The sequence below is a fragment of the Geotrypetes seraphini genome, chromosome 4 (genome assembly GCF_902459505.1).
Source record: "Geotrypetes seraphini chromosome 4, aGeoSer1.1, whole genome shotgun sequence".
Taxonomy (NCBI): Eukaryota; Metazoa; Chordata; class Amphibia; order Gymnophiona; family Dermophiidae; genus Geotrypetes; species Geotrypetes seraphini.
Window position 1 is genome coordinate 36,907,958 of NC_047087.1, and position 24,961 is coordinate 36,932,918.

The 24,961-nt window shown below is 43.2% G+C and overlaps 1 protein-coding gene across 2 annotated transcripts in view; it reads left to right on the forward strand.

Moving 5' to 3' along the window:
* The window catches only part of WTIP (WT1 interacting protein), a 243,780-nt gene that overhangs the window by 185,001 nt on the left and 33,818 nt on the right, over positions 1–24,961 (forward strand). For both annotated transcript variants that reach the window (XM_033942516.1, XM_033942514.1), the window contains 2 exons: positions 9,179–9,241; positions 18,621–18,751. In XM_033942516.1, the coding sequence (XP_033798407.1) occupies positions 9,179–9,241; positions 18,621–18,751 (194 nt within the window). The remainder of the gene's footprint in view (positions 1–9,178; positions 9,242–18,620; positions 18,752–24,961) is intronic.

Here is a 24,961-nt window from a genome sequence, read left to right on the forward strand (position 1 = left end):
TCGAGTGAGTACAGCTGCAACTTATCCAGCCGTTCTTCGTACGGGAGATCCTTGAGTCCCGAGACCATCCGGGTGGCCATTCTCTGGACCGACTCCAGTCTCAGCACATCCTTACGGTAATGCGGCCTCCAGAATTGCACACAGTATTCCAGGTGGATCCTCACCATGGATCTATACAATGGCATAATGACTTCAGGCTTACGGCTGACGAAACTCCTGCGTATGCAACCTATGATTTGCCTTGCCTTGCCTTGCCTTGCCTTGGATGAAGCTTGCTCCACTTGATTGGCAGTCTTCATGTTCTCACTGACAATCACCCCTAAGTCTCGTTCTGCTTCAGTTCTTGTTAGGATCTCACCATTAAGGGTGTAAGTCTTGCTTGGATTTTGGCTGCCCAGGTGATCAATTGGCTTAATTGGTGCCAATAATTTCCAATTAACACACACACAGCTTGGTAGGCACATTGCACAAAGTGTTATGTAGCACTGCGCCACGTCCAGTGCATGAATTTAAAGGGGGTGTGGCCAGGGGTGGATCATGGGCATTCCTAAAACATGTGTGCCGACCAACAGGTCAGCGCATAACTTAGGCATATGCATTTAGGCCTGGTTTTAGTTGACTTAAATGATATGCCTAAAAGTTATCCACACTGACTATGGAAAAACCGTTTGTTCAATTGATTGGTTCACAACTGGCTATGAACAAACTTGACTGGGTTCTAATTATGCTCAAGACCTCAAACACCCAAGACACTACTTGCGATATTTTTTGTGTCCTTACTGGGGTGAAATGTTCATCATCGGTCTTATGCAGGATTTTTAGTTAACAAACTAAATATTTTTATACGTGCTTAATTGTGGTGGAAAATTCTTATAAAGAAGAGTGATCGCTATTGCAGTGGTGTGAGGAGAGCACACGAGCATTTCTTATGTCCGAGTAGACAAAAGTGTGTTGGACCAGAGCTACAGCCCCTGAGGAAACTTATCAGTGAAACGGCTGGGTGTTAAAATGGTTCACATCTTATTTAAATGAAAGAGCTTTAAGGGTGAGCAATAAGGGTGTGGTGTCAAGAATAGTGGAAATTAAAAAAGGAGTCCCACAAGGGTCAGCCTTATCGGCAATGCTGTTTAACATCTATATGGCCTCATTGGGGAAGAAGTTTAAAGAGGTGGGTGTGCAATACAGAATATATACCAATGATATTCTGGTCTTCTTCCTGATAAAAGACATCCTTAATATAGATCTTTGCTTGCAAAAGTATATGGAAATGATTGGAAGTTGGATGAGTGAAAATGACTTGAAATTAAATGTTAAGAAAATGGAGGTAGTAGTGGTGAAAGGCCAAAGAGATAATTTTAAATTGGAAAATGTGGTTGTTATGGGGGGAAAACCACCAGTAAAAAAGGAGATGACTGTACTGGGAGTGTGCCTAGATAGTTGTTTGACAATGGAAAACCAAATATTAAAAATAATCAGGGTGGGATACTTGCAATTTCAAATGCTTTATAGATTGAAGCCAATATTACCAGTAAATGATTTCCGTACGGTGGTTCAGACGTTGATCCTGAGTAGGGTGGACTATTGTAATTCACTATACTTAGGAGCTGTGAAAGGGAAGTTAAGAGCTTTGCAAATGCTCATCAACTCCGCTGCAAGATTAATCACAGGGGTTCCAAGGAGTTCCCATATAACTCCTGTGTTGAAGAAACTACACTGGTTACCTATGCAACAAAGAGTAAAGTTTAAGATTGTTGCGATTATACATCAGACACTGCATCAGGCTTCCCCAAAGATCTTTCAAGAATCTTTGAGATCTATAAACCGAGAAGAGAGCTTAGAGATGTAAATAGGATGAAATTAAGTTTGGAGGGTAGAATGTCGACTATGCATGCTAGGATCGGAGCCTCAATGATATCTGTGGCTGGCGTAGAACTATGGAATGCCCTGCCTGGTATCTTGCGGTTTTTAATGGAGAGGATGAATTTTAAGAAAATGCTGAAAACTCAGTTATTTGCCAATGCCTTTTTATGCTAAGGTATATTTCAGTTGATAACTGCCTTTTAGAACTCTTTTGACAGCAATGTATGATTTAAAGTTTGATTGTATTTCTGGATTGACTGAATTTGTGCTCTATTCCTGTTTATAACTGGGACGATTAATGGTGTTGTTTAGACATGTCTATGGGCTCCTTTTACAGCGGTTTTAGTGCGCGCTTAGCATTAAGCTGGCGTTAGTTCTAGCCGCACAGCTATCGCAGCTTAGTAAAAGGAGCCCCATGTTATATGTGGTAATCTCAGGGAAACAAGATTTTATGTATGTGATATGGAAACCGCATAGTTATATGCAGTATATAAATTTTTTTAATAAATTAAAAAAAAAAAAAAATTAGCCCTGGCTATAAACCATTTGGAGAGACAGAGATGGTAGAAAAGGGGGAGGAGTATCTGTATGCCAAAAAATATTAATCTAAACTAAAACTTAAATTTATAGACTGGGTCATCTCCATGAAAATGGAGCTCGACTCGGTTAACAGTCATGAACTAATAACGACGACAATAACATTAATGATTAAATAAAAAAAGAAGGAAAAGATAAACCGAAAAACCTAGGGAAGGCAACAAGAAAATTAAAAGGAATGAGGGGGTGTGGAGAAGAGAGGAAATACTATGGATCGACATGGAAAGAATAGATGGCATTTGTATCCTCACTGATATAGTCTATAGAAGAACTGGAAAGAGAGCTAATCAGAGAGAGACTTGGAGTACTGTGTTCAGTTGGTTCACAGTCATAAGCGCGCGGGGAAAACGCACGCCGACATTTCAGAGCGGACAACTGAGCGCAAGACTTCAGCGCGCAGCTCTAAAAGCTTATTTTACAGGGCTCTGACAGAGGGTGTGGGGGGGAACCTCCCCACTTTACTTAATAGTATCCACGTTGCCGTGTTGTGGGTGTGTGGGGGGGGTGTAACCCCCATTATACAGAAAACTTAACTTTTCCCCTAAAAAATAGGTAAAAAGTTATGTTTCCTCTATAATGGGGGGGGTTACAACCCCCCAATACATATACTCTCACCTGTTGTGTGATTGGCTTGTATGTGTGTGAAATTAAAGCCTGTTAGTGTTGCAGAGGGGAGGTTTGTTGTCCATATGGGGTTCTGATTTAGAGGTAATATTATTGGAGTTTAACTGACCCTTTTCCTGAGAGTATATGTATTGGGGGGTTGTAACCCCCCCCATTATAGAGGAAACATAACTTTTTACCTATTTTTTAGGGGAAAAGTTAAGTTTTCTGTATAATGGGGGTTACACCCCCCCACACACCCACAACACGGCAACGTGGATACTATTAAGTAAAGTGGGGAGGTTCCCCCCCACACCCCCTGTCGGAGCCCTGTAAAATAAGCTTTTAGAGCTGCGCGCTGAAGTCTTGTGCTCAGTTGTCCGCTCTGAAATGTCGGTGCGTGTTTGTCCCGTGCGCTTTTGTCCCGTCACCGTTCAGTTTTGGAGGCAGTATTTTGCTAAGGACATAAAAAGACTTGAAGCGATCCGGAGGAAGGTAACAAAAATGGTATGGGGATAGGGGAGATATGATACAGACATTTACCATAAGTACTTATTTTGGTCACACTGTCAGAAGAGAGAGATCACTGGAGAAGGGCATCATGTTTGGGAAGATTGAAGGAACCAGGCGAAGAGGGCGACCTGCAATCAGATGGCTGGGGATGACGCTGGAGGACCTTTCCGGACGAGCACAAAACTGATTTCTTTTTAGATCCACCATTCATCAAGTCGCTAGGACTTGAGCACGAGTCGATGGCAACTAACTAATGGTGTCAGAAATCCGCAGGGAATGAGCAGTGCTAGACCTGTGTGGCGCAGTGGTTAAAGCTACAACCTCAGCACCCTGAGGTTGTGGGTTCAAACCCACGCTGCTCCTTGTGACCCTGGGCAAGTCACTTAATCCCCCCATTGCCCCAGGTGCATTAGATAGATTGTGGGACAGACAGGGGAAAATGCTTGAGTACCTGAATAAATTCATGTAAACCATTCTGAGCTCCCCTGGGAGAACAGTATAGAAAATTGAATACATAAAGAGTGTGAAAAGTTTCAGCCCCTGATAACCAGAGCTGGTATTGTGACATCATAATGCCTCATTCCACCAATGCCTATGAGCCAACCTCATCAGTGATTTCACAATGGCTTGATTGTCCTAGACTTGGTTCACTTTTACTACATTTTGATTTCTAGAGTGGTGCAGTGGTTAAAGCTACAGCCTCAGCACCCTGAGGTTGTGGGTTCAAACCCACGCTGCTCCTTGTGACCCTGGGCAAGTCACTTAATCCCCCCATTGTCCTAGGTACATTAGATAGATTGTAAGCCCACTGGGACAGACAGGGAAAAATGCTTGAGTACCTGAATAAATGCATGTAAACTGTTCTGAGCCCCTCCGGGAGAATGGTATAGAAAATTGTATAAATAAATACACTTCTCCCTCCATATTCACTGTGATAGGGGATTAACAGACCTGTGAAAACAGAAAAACCACGAATAACTTTTTCATATGTTATTCGCTGTTTTCTATTAAAAACCATCGTGAATATGGTGAAACCACGAATAACATGGTGGGAGACTTAGCCTGTTCCTGAAGGAGAGGCAAAACACAGTGAAGAAAGTGCAGGGAATCTGTGATTTTCTCTGTAAACGCTTAGTATCAGAGATTTATCTATGCAAGCTGATGTAATTGGGGGGGGGGGGGGGGGGGGAGGAGCCAGCAAGCTAAAAACTGCGAATAATCGAAACCGCGAATGCTGAAACCGCAAATACGGAGGGAGAAGTGTAAATGAGCTATAAAAAGAGTGAAAAAAAAACCCTGATGCAAGGGAGGTAAATACAATCGAGAGGAAAAGGTAACTGTTATGGTTCTCCAAACATATAGATGATAAAAGACAAAAAAAGATTGTGTTCACAAAATATAAAAAATCAAAAAAGAAAAGAATAGTAGGTAAAGCTCAAAGAGGCAAACTGATCCCTCCCCCCCCCCCCCTTTTAAAAGCGTAGCATGGTTCATAGCTCCAGCGGTAACAGCTCTAGAATTCCTATGAACATAGGAGCTGTTACCACTGCGGCTGGCACTAAAATCCATGCTATGCTTTTGGAAAAGGGGGTGGGGGGGGTGAGTTCAAATTCTTGTGATACAAGCCAAGTATTCCTCATCAGATATAATGCAGATGATATTGGGATTTCAAGTGTTTTATGTAAGTCATTGTTTTAATTAATGAAAGCAATTCTACATTAAGGCCCCCTTTTATCAAACTGCATTAGGGGTTTTTTAAAATCTCAGGTCGTTGCGGTAAAAGCTCCAACGCTCATAGGAATTGTAAGAGCGACAGAGCTTTGACCGCAGCGGCCTGTAATTAAAAAAAAACCCTAACGCAGCTTGATAAAAGGGGGTCTAAGTTATTTAAGCATATCATTTGTTTTACATCATTAGAAGACATCAATTTAAATTTGATTGCATATTTTTATAAATAAGCTTAAGCATGATCTTGTAGTAAAGACACGTATGATATGTTGTTATTTATTAGTTCCTTGATATATACTGCCTTTCTTTGCAAAGCAGGTCAAAGTGATTAACATAAAAGTTAATCTCAAAGGTCAAAAAGGAACACCATACAAGCAATATATAAAGATTAGTCACTCATCTAATAGTCAAAGAACAAAGGGCTAGATTCACTAAAGTCCACAAATCGATCCGATTCATGTCCTATCCGTTTCCGAGTCATTCTGGCCGATCGATTCAGTAAAGCTTGTCCATGCAAATGATCAAATCGTAAACTCGCTCCCATTTCGCGCACACGTCTTGCTGTAATATCGATCGACGCGCGTGCGCACTGTATCCTTGTTGGTTTTGAAGCACATAACGCATGCGCTAGCTCTTTAGGACTTCACTGCGTAGAAATGGGGCGGGGTTTAATCACGGACGTCATTGGCGGGCTCCGAATGCGCCTACCACAAAGCATTGTTGTAAAAAAATGCAATATTAAGAACTGTAGTTTTTACCAACCTCTCTTTTTATCTTAAGTGCAAGCTGTGAAAAATTTGTTGGAGAGGTTTAAGGAGAAATAGCATCGGAGGTTTGTGAGCGAGCTGTGGAATTCTTCGAGTTCGTCCTTTTTTTTACGGATCGATCTCGAAGTTTACAGCTTAACAACTCTTCTTTTCTTTTTTTTTCTTCTGTTGGTAAAGGCTGTTGTTATATAGAGCTTACGAATCCCAGGAGGCTGTGCGGCTCTTTCTGCCGTGAAGCATGAAGCAGCCAGAGGCGACCCCATGATGTCAGATACACGCAACAGTCTAGCTGGAAGAAAGGGGGGGGAGGGATAGCTGGCCCTTAAAAGTTATTTTTGATTTTTTTTTTAAAATTTGGCATTGATATATGAAATGTACAATGCGCAAGGAGAGCATGAGGTTAATCCGTGATTTTCTCGCCATGTGCATTACAAATCCGAGATTCACTCCCATGCTCACTATGCACATTCCAAAAAAAATCAAAAAAATATTTTTAACACTTATGTACATGAAAGTTTACATATATTTAAAGTTTAAGTATATTTTGGATTTTTTGCAGGGTAGATATATATTTTTAATGGGGTTCTTAACATGCACGCAGCAGTTGCTAGGCAGGAATGGTCGGTGAGGATGTAAAGCGACTGGTCTCCAGCAGTCGATACATTTTGGATTGGAAAGGCCAGTCGGTTTGGACGAAATTGTTTCATGAATTGACGCCTTAAGAAATTTACATGCCTTTTTACTCATTTGCACGCGCAGATCGGTTCGGGTGTGGATGGGGTCTGGAGGAAGGTTAGTGAATCGAGCTGTAGTCGGAAAGTGATTGCAAACCGATCGGTTTGCTTAGTGAATCTAGCCCAAAGAAACACACAAGAGAGCAAAGTGAGAGAATGTATTTTGCATAATTGGTGATAACTATCGATAATTGGCCTTAATGTGCATTAATTGGCACTGATTAGGTGTGGCTCAGGGACGCTGGCATAGGTCATCCAAGATGTAAGTTTCTTCTGTAGAGAGGAGGTCTTTAGCTGGCGGGGCTTGGGAATTCCTCCCAGCCAAACTAAAAAAGAATACATTTTGGGTAGGCCTGAGCCCCAAGTGGTGGTCTGATGGACCCTCTCCTGGCCCCCTTCACAGTGAACCCAGACCTGCCCCCCCAAAAAAAATCATTCCTGGTGGCCTAGGGTTTTGGGGGGGGGGGGGATTGGAGGTCCACTGGACCATCAGGAATTTTATAAGGCGGGATCAACCAATGTTCAGAAGGGGAAGGAGAAAGAATTTGAGCCAATGTTTGAGGGAGGAGAAGAGGAGAGAGAGAATTTGGTCCTGATATTCGTTGGGGGTGGGATTCGGGCTAGGACTAGGAGTATGTTTTTCATTTGGTGGTTTTTTAAACTTCAGGCACTGACAGGAACATTAGCTCAGAATAGTGAACAGCTAATTAATACTGTGATTTTAACATAGCATTAATTTGCTTCCTCTGAGAATGCTGCTGTAATTTTGTTGCACAAGATTCGTGCAGTAGAATTTGATTCTACTGCAATCCTTTTGAGCATCAGCCCATGATTGTAGCATCTATCACTTAAATGCCATGAAGCCTTCTTAAAATGTACAATCTTGTCTTTTTATCTAAGCAGGTCATTTTATAAAACTTTTTCTTTGTGTAAAACCTATATACAATTGCATGACAGCATTGGTGCATAAAAAGTACACACGTGGAAGGTGTGCGCTAGAGAATGACACGGGGACAAATTTTTCTCCATGAACTCATTTTCCTGTCCCGTCCCCTCAAGTTCTTTTCCTGTCCCTGCCCCATTCCTTCAAGCTCTGTCCTCATCTGCACAAGCTCCAAACACTTTAAAATCATAAGTGTCCGAGGCTTGTGCGGTTAACGCAGAGCTTATAGGAATGGTACAGGTACAATGACAAAACTCACGGAGATAGAACGGGGAAATTGAGTTCCTGCGGGGACAAGGACAAATTTGCCCCTGTGTCATTCTCTACACTGCACCATCTAGAAATCAAAATGTAGTAGAAGTGAGCCAAGTCTAGGACAATCGAGCCATTGTGACATCACTGATGAGGTTGGCTCTTAGGCATTGGTGGAATGAGGCATTATGATGTCACAATACCAGCTCTGGTTATCAGAGGCTGAAACTTTTCACACTGTTTATTCAGTTTTCTATACTGTTCTTCCAGTACATAGACAAAAGCGTGCGAGACAAAAACGCGCCGACAATGCCGCCCAGACAATCATTCGCAGGTTGTCAGCAAGCTGGAGTTAAACACTTTTTTAAAGCGCTCTGAGGGGGAGTATGGGGAACCCCCACACACACTTTACTTATAACTGTTGGTGCTCCCGTTGCGGGGGTGTTGGGGGGAACACCCCATTATAGATGAAATAGCCTTTTTCCCTCTTTTTTAGGGAAAATTACAGTCTCCTCTGTAATGGGGGTTTTCCCCCTCCACCCACCCCAACGGGAGCACCAACAGTTGTAAGTAAAGTGGGAGGGGGGCCCCCCCCACACTCTTCAGAGCGCTTTAAAATAGTGTTTAAATCCAGCTTGCTGACGCCCTGCGTGCGATTATCTGGGTGGCCTTGTCAGCACTTCTTTGTCTCGTGTGCTTTTGACTCGTCACCGTTCTCCCAAGTAGAGAATGACATGGGGACAAATTTTTCCCATCCCCGCGGGAACTCATTTTCCTGACCCATTTCAGCGAGTTCTTTTCCTGTCCCTGCCCGAAGCCTGCTAGCTCCGTTCTCATCTGCACAAACCTCAAACACTTTAAAATCGTAAGTGTTCGAGATTTGTGAGGTTAATACTAACCTTATAGGAATGGGGCAGGGACAGCGACAAAACTCACGGGGACTGGATGGGGAAATTGAGTTCCTGCGGGGATGGGAAAAAATTTGTCATTCTCTGCTTCACACTGCACTGTTCATTTCCTTTACTCAGTAACTGATAACTATCGTCTTGCTCACCGTATTGATGGAGCTATACTTTTGTTTCGGTAGTCACAAAAGATGTGAAAGACACACTGCAAAACCTGTGACATGTATCTGACCAATTGCTGCCACTAACGAGTTTTCCTTTTCCTTTTTTGAACAGTACTCAGGTTTTCAACAAACGGCAGACAAGTGTTTTGTTTGTGGACATCTGATCATGGAAATGGTAAGTCCTGTTACAAAAGTATACCTTAGCATTTTCACCGGCTTTCTGAACTGCTCTTGTCAATGGACTGGTCATTGCTGTGTAAAAAAAAAAATTTTTTTTTTTTTCTCAATTATGTTTTATTGCTTTTGAGAAGAAATACAAACACGCAGAAATGCAAAGGTGTACAACAAGGTAATATGAATACCAATATCCATCCCAACTTCACCATATACCAGATCTGTGTCCCCCCCCCTTCCCACCCCTAATCCCCAATCCCTACTAATGCAAGGCACAAAATCCTATCCAGTGCAGTCCCATCTGGTGAACTCAAATATTCAATAATTGGCTACGTGCTCTAGGCGTTAAAGTGTCCAAAAAGGGTGTCCAGTAGAGAGTTGCGCGGGGACAGAAATCCCACCCGTCCCCACCCGTCCCCGCCAAAGTCCCACCCGTCCCCACCTGTCCCCGTGAGGACTCCCACCCGTCCCCACCCGTCCCCGCGAGGAATCCCTCCGTCCCCACCCGTCCCCGCGAGGAATCCCCTCCGTCCCCACCCGTCCCCGCGAGGAATCCCCTACGTCCCCGCCTGTCCCTATAAACTACAGAAATAGTTATTTCATTTAATTATGCTACTGAATTAAAGGCTCTGGTAGAAACCCATTTAAAAATAAGCAAAAAGACTTTATTAATTTGGAAATATTAATTGGGAAGAATACATACTTTGTAAACGGGTTTCTACCAGAGCCTCTAATGTTTATAAATTTTTATCAACACAACTAATATACTACTTTATCCTTAAGCAAAAAAAAAAAATAATAATAATTTTTTTTCCTACCTTTATTGCCTGGTTTCTGCTTTCTTCATGTTCTCATTCAATTCCTTCCATCCACTGCCTCTCTTCTCTCTGTGTCTTCCATTTGCTCTGTTACTGTGCCTCTCCCTTTCTCCCCCCTCCCAAATTGGTCTGGCACCCATCTTTTTCCCTCCGTTCCCCCCATAGTCTGGCACCTCTGTCTTCTTCCCTGCCAGCGTCTTCTTCCCATTCCCTCTTCCCCATTTCCTTTCAGTGTCCTTCTCCCCCACCATCTTTCCCATGTCCTGTCAGGCAGCATCCTTCTCCCCTCTCTGCCTTCCCCATGTCCTTTCAGCGGCCTTCTTCCCCCTCTGTCTTCCCCATGTCCTTTCAGTGGCATTCTCCACCCCTTTGTCTTCCCCAGTGCTTTCAGGGTCCTTCCCCCCCCTCCTCCCGTTTACCCCATGTCCTTTCAGCGTTCTTTTCCACCCTTTTGTCTTCCCCAGTGCTTTCAGCGGCCTTCTCCCCCCTTAAGCGTCTTTTCTTCACCACTCCACCTTTCCTCCCTCCCTGCCTCCACCTTTGTGGCGCTTTTGCACCCGACCGACAACAGAACAGGCCCGGTCGGACAAATCTCCCTGTCCTGTAGCCGCGAATCTAAATTACCTTCTTACAGCAGCTGGAGTAGTGAAGCTGCTGTAAGAGGTAATTTAGATTCGCGGCTACAGGGCAGGGAGATTTGTCGGCCGGGCCTGTTGTCGGTCGATCGGGGGATCTGACCGGCTGTGCACATTCTCCGGGGCGGTCCGCCCCCTCCCCCCTCTTTCGTACCCCATTGCCTTCTTCCTACCTGCCCTGCCGCACACAGCCGACCGGAAGTCTTCCTGATGTCAGCGCTGACGTCGGAGGAAGGGAGGGCTTTGCTTAAGCCCTCCCTCCGACGTCAGCGCTGACATCGGGAAGATTTCCGTTCGGATGTGTGCTGCGACAGGGCAGGTAAGGAGAAGGAGACTACCCTCGCAGCTCGACCAACCCCGCTGCGATCCAACCCCGCAGGAACCCCGCGACCCTCGGAGGCGTCCCCACGGGATCCCCGTGACCCAAAGGGGGAACCCGCGGGATCCCCGCGGGTCCCGCGGGATTCCCGTCATCCCCGTTCCCGTGCAGCTCTCTAGTGTCCAGCAATGACAAAATGACCGTCCCTGAGCAGCAAAAATCAACCATTCCATCTCCAATCTTATGACAATATCAGACAACTTCAAAACATTCAGAAAAGAAATCAAAACCCTGCTTTTCAAAAAATTCATCCAAATATCTTAATCCCTCCTCTTTTACCTCCAGAAGATTCACCTACCTTCAGATAACCTTCCCCCAAATTACCCACCCTAACACCTTCCAATTAAACAAATACCATAAATAGATTGTAACCTACCCTCTCTAACTGCATTCATATGTATTTTTCATACAGTTCTTCACTGTCAGTTTAATTTCCATCCTATAAGTTCACATAGAATTTTTCTTTTTTCAATCATCTTTATTTTCTCTTCTTTATTAATTTCCAGGTACTTTAGTTAGATTGTGAGCCTTCGGGACAGTAAGGGAATTTTTTAAGTACCTTCTTACTTCTCATTTATAATCTTAATGTATATTTTCTTCAAACCGCTTAGAACCTAACGGATGTAGCGGTATATAAGAAATAAATTACATTACATTACAGTGTCCAAGGAAGGAAAACAGAGCCTCTCCACAGAAGCTTGATGAATCATTAATGTACGCCAACAAGAGGGTGTCGGAGAGTCTGCAGTAATCCAGCAGAGCAAAATCACCTTCGTCCCCAATAACACCGCTCTTGACAGGAAGCTTCGAAATCCCCTCGGGGCAGACAGGGGAACACAATCCAATGTAAATAGCATTATCGGAGCTAGTGTAAAGTTGTAATTCCACATATTTTGAATATGCAAGTTGAGCTGATTCCAAAAGGCGTTAATCCTAGTACAGGACCAGAACTGGTGACCCAACGTAGAGGGTGATTGATGACATTTGAGACATTGGTCAGACGTGCACATTTTAGCACGAAATTGGTAAGAAGTAGACCTATAGAGCCTGTGCAGAAATTTGTAGTTGAGTTCAAACAAAATAACATTATGAGTCACCCGGGCCGCTCGAGAAGTCCCCCTGCGGATCATGGTTGCAGTCACCTCACAAGGAAAGTCCTGAGTCCATCGGAAAGCAATAGATTCATAACAGGATTCACCCAATTGTTCCTTGCTGTGAAAAATTTTAAACAATCTCGACTAAAAGAACAAATAATGAAATGGAAATGCGAGGGCCAGCTCAGTGCCATGTCGTGGGACCTGTGTGTGATTCCTGGCCCGGATGTTCGGTTTCCTCAGTCAGCTAGGGCTGGTACGCTGCAGAAGCTCTTGCGATCGAGGGAGTCTCGGTCATTGCGCAATAGTGACACCCAGTAGCTGGATTTAGGGCTCAGACTAGCTGACTTCTAAAAGGAGCTGTGGTCCGTGATACAGAACTGCACTGTATCTGGGAAGCAACCGTAAAATAGGGAGGGGGTGGGGGTTGGAATCCCCACATTGTACGAAGGCTCATAGTGCTGCAGGCCAGAATGGGTTAATTCCAACTGGGAAGCCCAGTGGCGCAGGTGTTTTCGTTTATGTTTATTTTGACTTTGATATATGCTTTCTGAAGTACAACCAAGGCGGTTTTGACAGTAATAAAATGAATCAAGGGAAAATAGGAAGAGGAGAACTGAGGGGAAGAGAACAGAAAAAAAGGGTTAGAAGGAAAAGTGTGCCTTTTTGCAGATGATACCAAGATTTATAACAGAGTAGACACCGAAGAGGGAGTGGAAAACATGAAAAAGGATCTGCAAAAGTTAGAGGAATGGTCTAATGCCTGGCAACTAAAATTCAATGCAAAGAAATGCAGAGTAATGCATTTGGGGATTAATAATAGGAAGGAACCGTATATGCTGGGAGGAGAGAAGCTGATAAGCACGGACGGGGAGAGGGACCTTGGGGTGATAGTGTCCGAAGATCTAAAGGCGAAAAAACAGTGTGACAAGGCAGTGGCTGCTGCCAGAAGGATTCTGGGCTGTATAAAGAGAGGCGTAGTCAGTAGAAGGAAGAAGGTGTTGACGCCCCTTTACAGGTCATTGGTGAGGCCCCACTTGGAGTATTGTGTTCAGTTTTGGAGACCGTATCTGGCGAAAGACGTAAGAAGACTTGAGGCGGTCCAGAGGAGGGCGACGAAAATGATAGGAGGCTTGCGCCAGAAGACGTATGAGGAGAGACTGGAAGCCCTGAATATGTATACCCTAGAGGAAAGGAGAGACAGGGGAGATATGATTCAGACGTTCAAATACTTGAAGGGTATTAACATAGAACAAAATCTTTTCCAGAGAAAGGAAAATGGTAAAACCAGAGGACATAATTTGAGGTTGAGGGGTGGTAGATTCAAGAGCAATGTTAGGAACTTCTACTTTACGGAGACAGTGGTGGATGCCTGGAATGCACTCCCGAGAGAAGTGGTGGAGAGGAAAACGGTGACTGAGTTCAAAGAAGCGTGGGTTGAACACAGAGGATCTAGAATCAGAAAATAATATTAAAAATTGAACTAGGCCAGTTACTGGGCAGACTTGCACGGTCTGTGTCTATGTATGGCCGTTTGGTGGAGGATGGGCAGGGGAGGGCTTCAATGGCTGGGAGGGTGTAGATGGGCTGGAGTAAGTCTTAACAGAGATTTCGGCAGTTGGAACCCAAGCACAGTACCGGGTAAAGCTTTGGATTCTCGCCCAGAAATAGCTAAGAAGAAAAAAAAAAAAAAATTTAAATTGAATCAGGTTGGGCAGACTGGATGGACCATTCGGGTCTTTATCTGCCGTCATCTACTATGTTACTATCCTATTGAACATCCATGTCATGAGGCCAGGAACCCTTATGCCCTATTCCAACTCATCAAATGTTGAATATTTACAAGGGAACAAATAAAATACTGGAAAGGGAAACACAAAATCTGTATTCTGGATCCTTGATCTTAGTATGCTGGAGTCTGTATTTCAAAATAGTATAATCAGAAGGGAGTTTCACAAAATTGTAGCCTGTCATGTTTTAATGTCATATGCACAGTGAAATATGACATCTTCCATAGCCAAATAGAGAACTTGGAGCAGAGAAATATTCCCAACATACCACTTATGGCTCTATTTAATTAATCATTTAACCAGCCAACGTGTGACTAATCTTCTGCTGAGCTACTGCCCAGATTTTGTGTGCCTTTAAATCCAATAAATGTTCTGTTCTGTATAACAGTGCTAACGTTGCATGTGAATGACTGTAGAACTCCAGTGCTTCTGTTTTACATGTTCTGCTTTCGTCAGTCATTGATTATAAATGGAATAAAATTAGAACAGTCTTAAGCTAATCTACGAGAGCGTCTGCAAAACTGCTAAATGTTACCGTCAAACTGTGTATGAATGTCAGAAGTCTAAAAAAATAAGATTGGCGAGTTAGAATAGATGGCAACGAATGAAGAAGGGTAGCCAATCGGACACGATGATACCAGGATATAAACTACACTTCTCCCTCCATATTCACAGTTTCAGCATTCGCGGTTTCAATTATTCACTAAGTATCTCGGTGCTCCGGAAACTCCGCACCATAAAAAAATATTTTGACGTCCTCCATCCTCAGCATACTGGACTACTGCAATATCATTTACTTGAGCTCCACAAAGAAAACCATCAGGAGACTCAGAATGATCCAGAACACCGCTGTCCGCCTTATATTCGGCGTAAAAAAATGGGAACACATCACCCTTTTCTACCACAAACTCCACTGGCTACCATTTGAATCCAGAATCCTATTCAAATTCGCCTGCTTTTGCTACAAAACAGTATTTGGTTTATCCCCAAGCTACATCACCCCTCACTTTACCCTGAATCACAGTATCAAGAGCGTCCGCAGAATTCAACTTTTTGCCTTCCCCTCCCTAAAACTATGTCACTCAAAAAAATTCTTTGACAAATCCTTCACCTTCCAGGCCGCCAAGCTAAACCCATGGCTAGCCCAAATGGTCCTGAAGGCCCCCAACTACCTCGGCTTTAGAAAATCACTCAAAACCCACCTCTTCCAAGACCAGGACCTTTAATGCCCCTTCTTTATCTACCAACACCTCTCCCCCCCTTACCGTACTACCCCCCCCGACCTACTCTCCCCTATTTCTACTTCGCTGTTCGCAACTTTGAACAACTTGGTATTGAACCGCTTGTAACTCTGTTTAATCGATGTGAACCGCCTAGAACTCTTCTGGGAATGGCGGTATACAAAAATAAAGTTATTATTATTATTATTATTATTCACGATTTTTAGCTTGTTGACTCCTCCCCCTCTCCCCCCCCCCCCCCCAATTACATCAGCTTGCATAGATAAATCTCTGATTCTAAGCGTTTACAGAGAAAATAGCTGATTCCCAGCAATTTCTTCACCGTGTTTTGCCTCTCCTTCAGGAACAGGCCAGGTCTCCCACCATGTTATTCGCAGTTTCACCATATTCATCATGGTTTTTAATAGAAAACAGCGAATAACATATGAAAAAGTTATTCGTGGTTTTTCTGTATTCGCGGGTCTGTTAATCCCCTATCACAGCAAATACGGAGGGAGAAGTGTATTTTGAAATGATAGGGCAGACTAAGTTGGTAGAAGGGTAACATTAAATGTTATTGACAGCATAGAGTCAAGCAGAAAAAAGACCACAAAAAGGGAAAAAGTTCAGTTTACAGTAAAATGTGGAGGGTTACAACCCCCCAAACCCCCCATAACGCCGGCGCGATGTCTATTAAGTAAATTGGGGGGGTTCCCTAACAAAACCCCCTGTCGGAGCCCCTAAAAACTGTAATTTTGTGCGGCGCGCTGCACTCAATTGTCGGCGCGCGCTTTTGTCTTTCGCGCCGTTGTCTATGAACCATCCTTGGGTATGCAAATAAGTTACGATTTCTGGTTGTCCTTGTAGGGCTGTATAGCACAGAATGAGGTAGAAGGTAGGTAGGAGCTAGTCCCCGATATTCGCGCCTCCATTGGCAACCAGTGCAACAGTTGCCAATGGAGGCAAAAATAAACAGCTGCTTAAGCTGGACTCATTCATTTTTATAATCATTCTGCCAGCACACAGTATGTTAATGTGGGAAGCCAGTGCAAAGGCATTTCAGGAGGTGATGCAGATTACCACCCTAATTAGACCTGCAACTCATAAAAATGTTTGTTTGTTTGTTTGTTTTTCCTAACAGTCTGCCAGAGTTTTACCGACAACCCAAATATTTTACTAACACATTTTGCTGTAATTATTTTGTGCACAGCTGTGTTCTACCCTTAATGCAACAAGATATAGTCCCCAGATCCCAAAAACTGCAACATCCTAGATCCTGAGTTCATGGCACCAAAGACACAAGCTCTGTAATTTATATTTTTATTTGACGTGAAAATTATTTTTATGAATGTGTCATGTTTTGTTTGATTTTTAAATGACTGTCACTAATTAAATTGACATTTGGCAACCCCTGGTCTAGAGAATGACTCGGAGACAAATTAGTCCCCATCCCTGCAGGAACTCAATTTCCCCATCCCATCCCCGCGAGTTTTGTTGCTGTACCTGTCCCTGTCCCATTCCTATAATCTCTGCCTTAACTGCACAAGCTTCGAACACATGATTTTAAAGTGTTTGAGGCTTGTGCAGATGAGGACATTGGTGCAGATTAGGCATTGGTGGAATGAGGCTTTATGACATCACAGTCTGAGCTCTAGAATGTTGCTACTTAGGATTTTAAAGGGTTTGAGGCTTGTGCACATGAGGGCAGAGCTTGCAGGGATGGGGCAGGGACAGAAAAATAACTCGCGGGGACAGAACAGGAAAATGAGTTCCCTCGGAGATGGGGAAAAATTTGTCCCCATGTCATTCTCTACCCTGTTCCTAACAGAGCAAGTTGTGAGATAAAGATAGGATGTATTCACTGGTATTCAAGATTGTTGGAGGTCACCTTTGTTCAGGTAGCACCTGTTTCCAATCAGTGGCGTGGTAATGGAAGGGGGGAGGGGTGGTCTACCCCAGGCACCATCTTCCTCAGGGAGGTGGTGCCACCCCACAGCCTCTTCTCTACCCCTGGCTCCTTCCACATACCCCACACCGCGCTCCCTCCCCCCCGCCCCCCCCGTACCTCCAGTGCAAGCAGGTTCTCACGCTGGATTTGGCTTTCCCTCTGACACAGTTCCTGGCCCTGCGACCCAGTAGTGATTTGAGCCAGGCTGATGTGAACAGCAGGCCAGAGTAGTTGCTTGCGCTGGGAAAGATTTAAAGAGGTACGAGGGAGGGGAAGGGAAGGCGCAAGCTTGGCATGAAAGGGGCAGAGAGGTGCCAGTGCCCCCATCAAGTCTGTGCCTAGGGCAGTCCATACCTCCCGCCACCCCCTCACTACACCACAGTATGGCATGCACGCCTAGAGAATGACACGGTGACAAAATTCATCATCGTTCCCGTCCCCGCGGATAACCGCAGGAAATAATCCCTTGTCATTTTCTAGTGTCTATTTCAACCTCAGTCCTTCTACACCAGCATTCTTCAAAGCAAAGCTTGCGGGTCAGTGGTTGTGGCCATTCATACTCTGATTCTTATGTGAGCCAAGGATAATGAAGCCATTGTGACATTACTGATGTGATTGGTTCTTAGGCACTGGTGGAATGAGGCATTATGACATCACAGTATCTGCTCTGGATACTAGAGACTGTCATTCTGTAGTGTCTGTTTCAACCTCAGTCCTTCTACACCAGCATTCTTCAAAGCAAAGCTTGCGGGTCAGTGGTTGTGGCCATTCATACTCTGATTCTTCCCTCTCTCCTTAAAGAATGACATGAAGATGGTTTCCCGCGGTTATCTGCGGGGACGGGAATGGTGATGAATTTTGTCACCGTGTCATTTTCTACACCTAACTGCCTGACACGCCCATGCTCTTCCCATGTCCACACTCTCTTCAAGTTGTGTGGCCTGGGATTTGAGTAGAGCATATGGAAGAGTGGCTTTGAGTAAATCTACATTGTCTGCAGAGCAGTTAACACATGTTGCATTTATTTTCTCTATGTGACTGCATAGGCAGATACTAGAAATTCACCAAATAGTTAATGCTGAGGCTTTGCAGTTACAGTGAGGTAACTGCAGAACTTTACCACATTATAGTAAAAAGCTGCCTTTGTTTGCATTAGAATTGTGAGTTGGACAGTTTTGGAGGAAGAACAGAAAACATAAGTAGAAATAATTTTGTGGCATGATGGCTAGACTACATTAGGGGAATTCTTTCGTTGGATCTTAACCGCTGGCTGCATTCGTTTTCTGGGTAAAACTTATGGTAAGGAAAGTGGCTCGAAAACTGGAAGGCCCATCTCGGAGCAGGGCCTCTGCTTGGTTTAGCCATTTCTCAGTGGTTTGCAGGATGTTTTGTTATCAGCCTTGAAAAGTGAAGTAATATGTTAAAAATGCCAACAAAAGAATCCAATAACATGCTGAGTTCTTCAGGTTATTTATTTTTTTCTTTTTTTTTTGAAGATTTTACAGGCTCTTGGAAAATCTTACCATCCTGGATGTTTCCGCTGTGTAGTGTGTAACGAATGTTTGGATGGCGTGCCTTTTACTGTAGATTTGGAGAACAATATATACTGTGTCAAGGACTATCACACGTAAGACCACATCATGCATTAACTGCTTTAAAAAAAAAAAAAAAAAGCTGAAACTGTTTTCATGCAATTGCAGATCTGGTTTCTTTTTGTTTTATTCCTGCTCCTTTGGGCTTCCATCTGTCATATACCACCCTCTGTTAGGCCTGTCTTTCCCTTCCACATTTTAACCCTCTCCTCCCTACTCTTCAGCTTCTCCAGCCATTGCAGTGACAGTGGCTTGGACTCCTTCCCCCTCTGTTGCACCCCGGCTCTGGCCAGCCAGCCAATGTTAGGTCTGATTAGGTCAAGATTCAGGACCATAAGCACCAAGCAGATGTTGGGACCAAATTAAAATGAAAAGAAAATATAACCAAGGAAAATAAATTAACCAATTTTCCTCACATCTAGTCCTTATTGAGAGAGGGAGGGGGGGGGAGGGAGAAGGAGCCCCAAGGGAAACAGTGGAAGAGAGAACAATCTATTTTACCAGTACTACAAAACTCACTGCAGACGTATCATAAGGTAAGAAGTTGTATAGAAGACATTATTTATCCTGACGAAATACTTCCAAATGCAGAGGATCAAAAAACTAGGGTCACCGTCCGGATTTCCCCAGACATGTCCTCCTTTTCGAGGACATGTCCAGGGGTCCGGATGGCTTTTCAAACCCCGGCACTGTCTGGGTTTTGAAAAGTTTCCTTGAAATCGCATCGGGCAGGAGGGCATGCACGGATGCCACGCGAAGACTTCAGGCAAACATACAGATGCCCTCTTGTCTGACGAGAGCAAGCAGCGGGGATGGGGTGGGGGAGGCAAGGCTAGGGTGGGATTGGAGATAGAACTGGTGCATAATGGAGCAGGGATGGGTGGAACTGGGCAGACCTGGGGGGGGGGGGTCCGGATTTTACTAAAGTAAAATCTGGTAACCCTACAAAAAATACGTGTTCCTTTTGTGGCCTTCTAAATATTTACCACCCGATATGCAGCGCTCTTTAACAGGCCAAGAACGGCTCCTGACCAATTAAAATAACACTAAGGCCTCCTTTTATTAAACTGTGCTAGCAGTTTTTAGCACAGGGAGCCGCGCTGAATGGTCCGCGCTGCTCCCGACACTCATAGGAACTCTATGAGCGTTGGGAGCAGCACAGGCCATTCAGCGTGGCTCCCCGTGCAAGAAATTGCTATTGCAGTTTCGTAAAAGGAGGCCTAAGTCAGCTAAGTGCTAAATTTCAGTGCGAGATGACCACTGAATATTAATGCTTATTGGCTAGCCAGCTATATTGCACGACTTAGTTAGCTATCCATGAAATTGAAAGCGCTAGCTGGCTATGTTTAGTGGCCAAATTGGGCCGCTTAAATAGCTGGACAATGCTGACTATCGGCTTAGCCAGCTAAGTTATTCAATGCCAGTTACTGGAAATGGCCCAACATTGAAGAATCAGCCCAGCTAACTCCCTTATAGTACATGGGAAGTTTAAAATATAAAGTCCTTCCAATATTAATCGCATGCTCTCTTAAATATAGAGAGCCTTTCTCCTCTTCTTCTGTCAAAACAAGCAAAAGAGAAGATCTTGCCTTACTGTAGTATACACCAAAGAAAAAGGCAAGAGAAGTATCCTTCCAACCAAAGAGATGTTTTATTCTTTAAAATACGTATCGTCCCAACAAGGATTCAGGTTTCGGCATGGAAGCATGCCTCCCTCAGGGGACACTGCGTACTGCTCTGTACAAAATACAAGTTGGAATGTTGGATTGTGCGTCGCTAACAAAGTAGATTCTACCTTAGATTGTGTTTAAGCTGTATGGTAATAGAACAGGTGGTTGTTATGCTTCGACAAACAAGCAATAGAATCTCTGGCTTGTTTTTAGCTAGTGATATAATTATAAGATCGCCATGTCTGTGATGTTTTTATGTGGTGACGCCATTTTATAAAATAACAGTTTCACTGCGAGCACGCCTCGTTTTCAGTCTTCATTGACTACGAACGCTTTGCACACTCCAACATTCCAACTTGTGTTTTGTACAGAGCAGCACTCGGTGTCCCCTGAGGAAGGCATGTTTCCAGGCCGAAACCTGGATCCTTGTTGGGACGATACATACTTTAAAGAATAAAACATCTATTTGGTTGGAAGGATGCTTCTCTTGCCTCCTCTTCATCTGTGCCAACCTGTCAATGTCTGGGAAAAGGGAGACCCATACCCAAAAGAGGGAATTCCTATTTGATGACTCTCTCCAGGGTCTTCTCACATCCCTCTTGTACCTAGTTTGATGGTTGCCGTGCCACTGCATGGCTCCTTTGGGAATTCTGCCGTCCTGGGTCTTGAATCTAGCATTTGTATCATGATTGTGACATGAGTTCTAAATGATGCCTTGGCATATTCACTGTCTATCTCCAGGCTTCAACAGACTTCTTCTCTGTCTCCTGTTTATTTATTTATATTTATTTAAAAATGTACACCCCGTCTAAAACCTAGAAATCTGTTTCAACGCACACTTGTTACCTGCAATTAGCTGTTTGTAGATGCTTACTTTTTAATCTGCTCGGATTCCTCTTGATATATCTATATATATATATTTTTTTTTTTTTTTTTTTTTTTACATGACATGGAAGTTTTTTGAAGCTGAATTATTGTTTTTGTGGGTGGAGCTATTGCTTCAGGATGATGTGTATCTGTAAATTATATGATTTATGTTTATTATGTAGGTTGTTTTATGGAAACCAATGAGACTTCAGGCAGAATATAAAATTTTTTAAATAACTAAATTAATCAATTCCAAGGGACCCCTCCTAAAAAACCTCTACCTCAAAAGGGGCTTCTAGCTGACTTTTCTTCCCTTCTTCTTGTAAAGACCTATCTTGCTAATCAATGTACCCATTCCTCTCTGACTTGTTAAATATGCTTTTGTAAAATATATATGCTTGCTTCTGGGGACACCATTAGAGATTGATTCCATAGCTACACTGCGCACATCCCTGTCCATAGACTCACATTACATTTAAATCCAAACAAAAGAGCAGAGCGTGCCTGGTCTTCAAACCCCTCTTTATTAATAGTAAATCAATTATATATGGAAATAAACTAAAACAGTCACATAAACATATGGCAAAAGATAGATTCAAGTCATGGACTCGGCAAGGTCCGTGCTTCGGCTATGGTGCCTGCATCAGGAGTCCCAAATGATAAAAACAAAATCAATAAGATAAGAATTTATGAAATGTATCAATGATTATTTGTAAGTGATGTATTTATTGTTACTGAGAATGAATGTATTTTAACACTTAATGTAATTTTGAAAATGAATAAAGAATATTAATAGGAGTCCCAAATGATAAAAGCAGTGTGAATTAGCAGAGTCATCCCGAATTTGGATGCCACTTCTGGTTTGTTTTTATCCTTTAGCATTCTGATTTGATTTTGTTTTTATCATTTGGGACTCCTGATGCAGGCACCACAGCCGAAACACAGACCGTGCCGAGTCCATGACTTGAATCTATCATTTGCCATATGTTTATGTGACTGTTTTAGTTTATTTCCATATATAATTGATTTACTATTAATAAAGAGGGGTTTGAAGACCAGGCACGCTCTGCTCTTTTGTTTGGATTTTGCCACTTAGTGTGTGCAAAGGCAACTTTCTCCTTTGTGGTTGCTCACATACACCTATTAATCACCCTCAGCAATACTCCAGCTGATGCCGATAAGTGAAAATCATCACTAATTGAGGCTCCTACAACCAAACCGTTTATCCAGTGACCTTCTTGACTATCATCAATTCACCCTTTCTTTATACTTAGAAACTAACTGGCTGAGTGGCAGGGCCACTACCTCTGCACCCAGAAGTTTTGGGATCAAATCCCAGCACTACTCCTTGTGACTCTGGCCAAATCACTTAATCCTCCACTGCCTACCACTTTGAATATGTAACGTAGGAAGGCAATACACAAGTCTTATTCCCTCTCCCCTTACTATTGCTCATTCAAAGTAACCTTGCCACCACATCTACTCTCTTTACCAAGAAGACCTTACAATACACCGGCAGACTCCTCCCCCAGGATAATCCCTGACCTACCCAAGTTTAATTTCCCTTTCCTAGTCTATGACTCCATTACACCTTCTTCTTACTGACCTTATCCAATCTCCCCCCTCCACTCTAAGCCACCACATTCGCTGCAGGAGAATGTGATAAAAGCAGTTAGTTTAGCAGAGTTTAAGAAAAGATAACTTTGGGGGAAATCCACTACTTATTTCTAGGATGAGCAGTATAAAATCTGTTTTACTTGGGAGTTTTAAGCATGAAAAGGAGTGAAAAAAACCCTAAAATAGTTCAGCATATAGGTTAAAACTAGCACAGTTCCCATCCTAATTCAAAATGAATTTAGCTTTTCTGGGATAAGTTGCTTCCCACTTACTCTCTGTTTGCATTGAAACTTTGTTTACAACCAAGGAATATTTTCAGATTAATTTGATTTTTTTTTTTTTTAATTCCTAAAATATTTCCTGTTCACTGAACAATTAGAACTTAATCCCTGTTACTCAGATTTCATACGTATTTGGATAATGTGTGAATAATTTTCAGGTGTTTAAGAAATATCATAATCTCTGTAGGATGGAAAATTACATCAACAGTGAAGAATTTCTTCCTTAACAAAACAGCATCAAGTTAACATTTTCATCCTTTTCAAATTAAGCCAAGTATTTGCTGAAAATATTTCATGCACAGATTGTGATATGCATTTCATTTTTGTAACAGAACACAAGGTTTCAATGAACATAGCTATTTGCAAAGCTTTAGGGTGTGCCAGTCCAGTGCTTGGAGGAACAGTCTAGTGATTAGATCTGTAGACTGAGAACCAAGGAAGACAATGCAAATTCTGTGCCTTCCACTGACACTCCTTGTGATTAAAGAATGACAAGGGGACAAATTTTTCCCCGTCCCCAAGGGAACTCATTATCCCGTCACAGCAAGTTCTTTTCCTTTCCCTGCCCTATTCCTGCAAGCTCTGTCCTTATTTGCACAAGTCTCAAATGCTTTAAAATCATAAGTGTGTGAGGCTTGTGCGGTTAAGGCAGAGCTTATAGGAATGGGGCAGAGACAGCGACAATACTCGCAGGGATGGGGGAAATTGAGTTCCTATGGGGATGGGAACAGATTTGTCCCCATGTCATTTTCTACCTGTGATCTTGGGCAAAGTATTTCAGCCTCCATTGTCTTGGGTATATGTTGGATTTTAAGCATACTTGGGCACTGAGCAGGGAAATAACTTGTATACTTGCTTGTAATTTGAGCTTGGATTTGGAAAAAGCAAGTCATCAAATATAAACCCAAGAATTGGAGTCAGATCTTCCATTCCTTAAGTTAGCCAGGATGCAGATGCTGTGAACGCATTATTCATAGCTCATCACACACATGATACAAATGCTAGATTCAAGACTCAAGACCCTTGAGAGAGTCATAAAATAGGGGGGAAACCTCTGGGCAGTATATTAACCCAGGGAGGGAGATGATAGAAGGGGAAATGAAAGGGGAGAGAGGGGACAGACTATATGGAAGGGGGAAGAGACAGAGGAGGGAGATACTGATGGAAGGGCAGAGACTGTGTAGATGCTGGATGGAAAGGGGAAGAGAGGAGGCAGACACTGTATAGAAGGGGCAGATGCTGGATGGAAGAGGGGAGAGAAATTAGCAGATATTTGAGCTGAAAGCTCAAAGGAGGAGGAAGGAAACCTTTGGGATAAAACCATATACGTGGGGGGGGGGGGGTTTGGGGGCGTTAGTTTTGATAGGACATCTCAAGTCTGAGTTTGGACATTTTGGGAAAGCCATCCAGAAATCCAGAAGAGACAATGTCCATTCTCAAAACAGCAAAACACTTATCTTTTTTTTTTTTTTTAATGACCTATGTAGACATTTTGGTTCTTAGTACATCTATCCTTTTTGGCCATTCTTGAATATAAATATGTCCATATGAAAAAAAGCACAAAAGAAAGCTTTTCAGACCTCAAAGCAGCCCAAATTCTTAGAAAACTGTTCACAGAGAGCCGAGCACAGCAGAGAGGCAATCTAGGGGAGTACTGCAGTTACTGCCACATTTCAAAGTCCCAGGCACACATGTCACTATAAGAACATAAGAATAGCCTTACTGGGTCAGACCAATGGTCCATGAAGCCCAGTAGCCCGTTCTCACAGTGGCCAATCCAGGTCACTAGTACCTGGCCAAAACCCAAGGT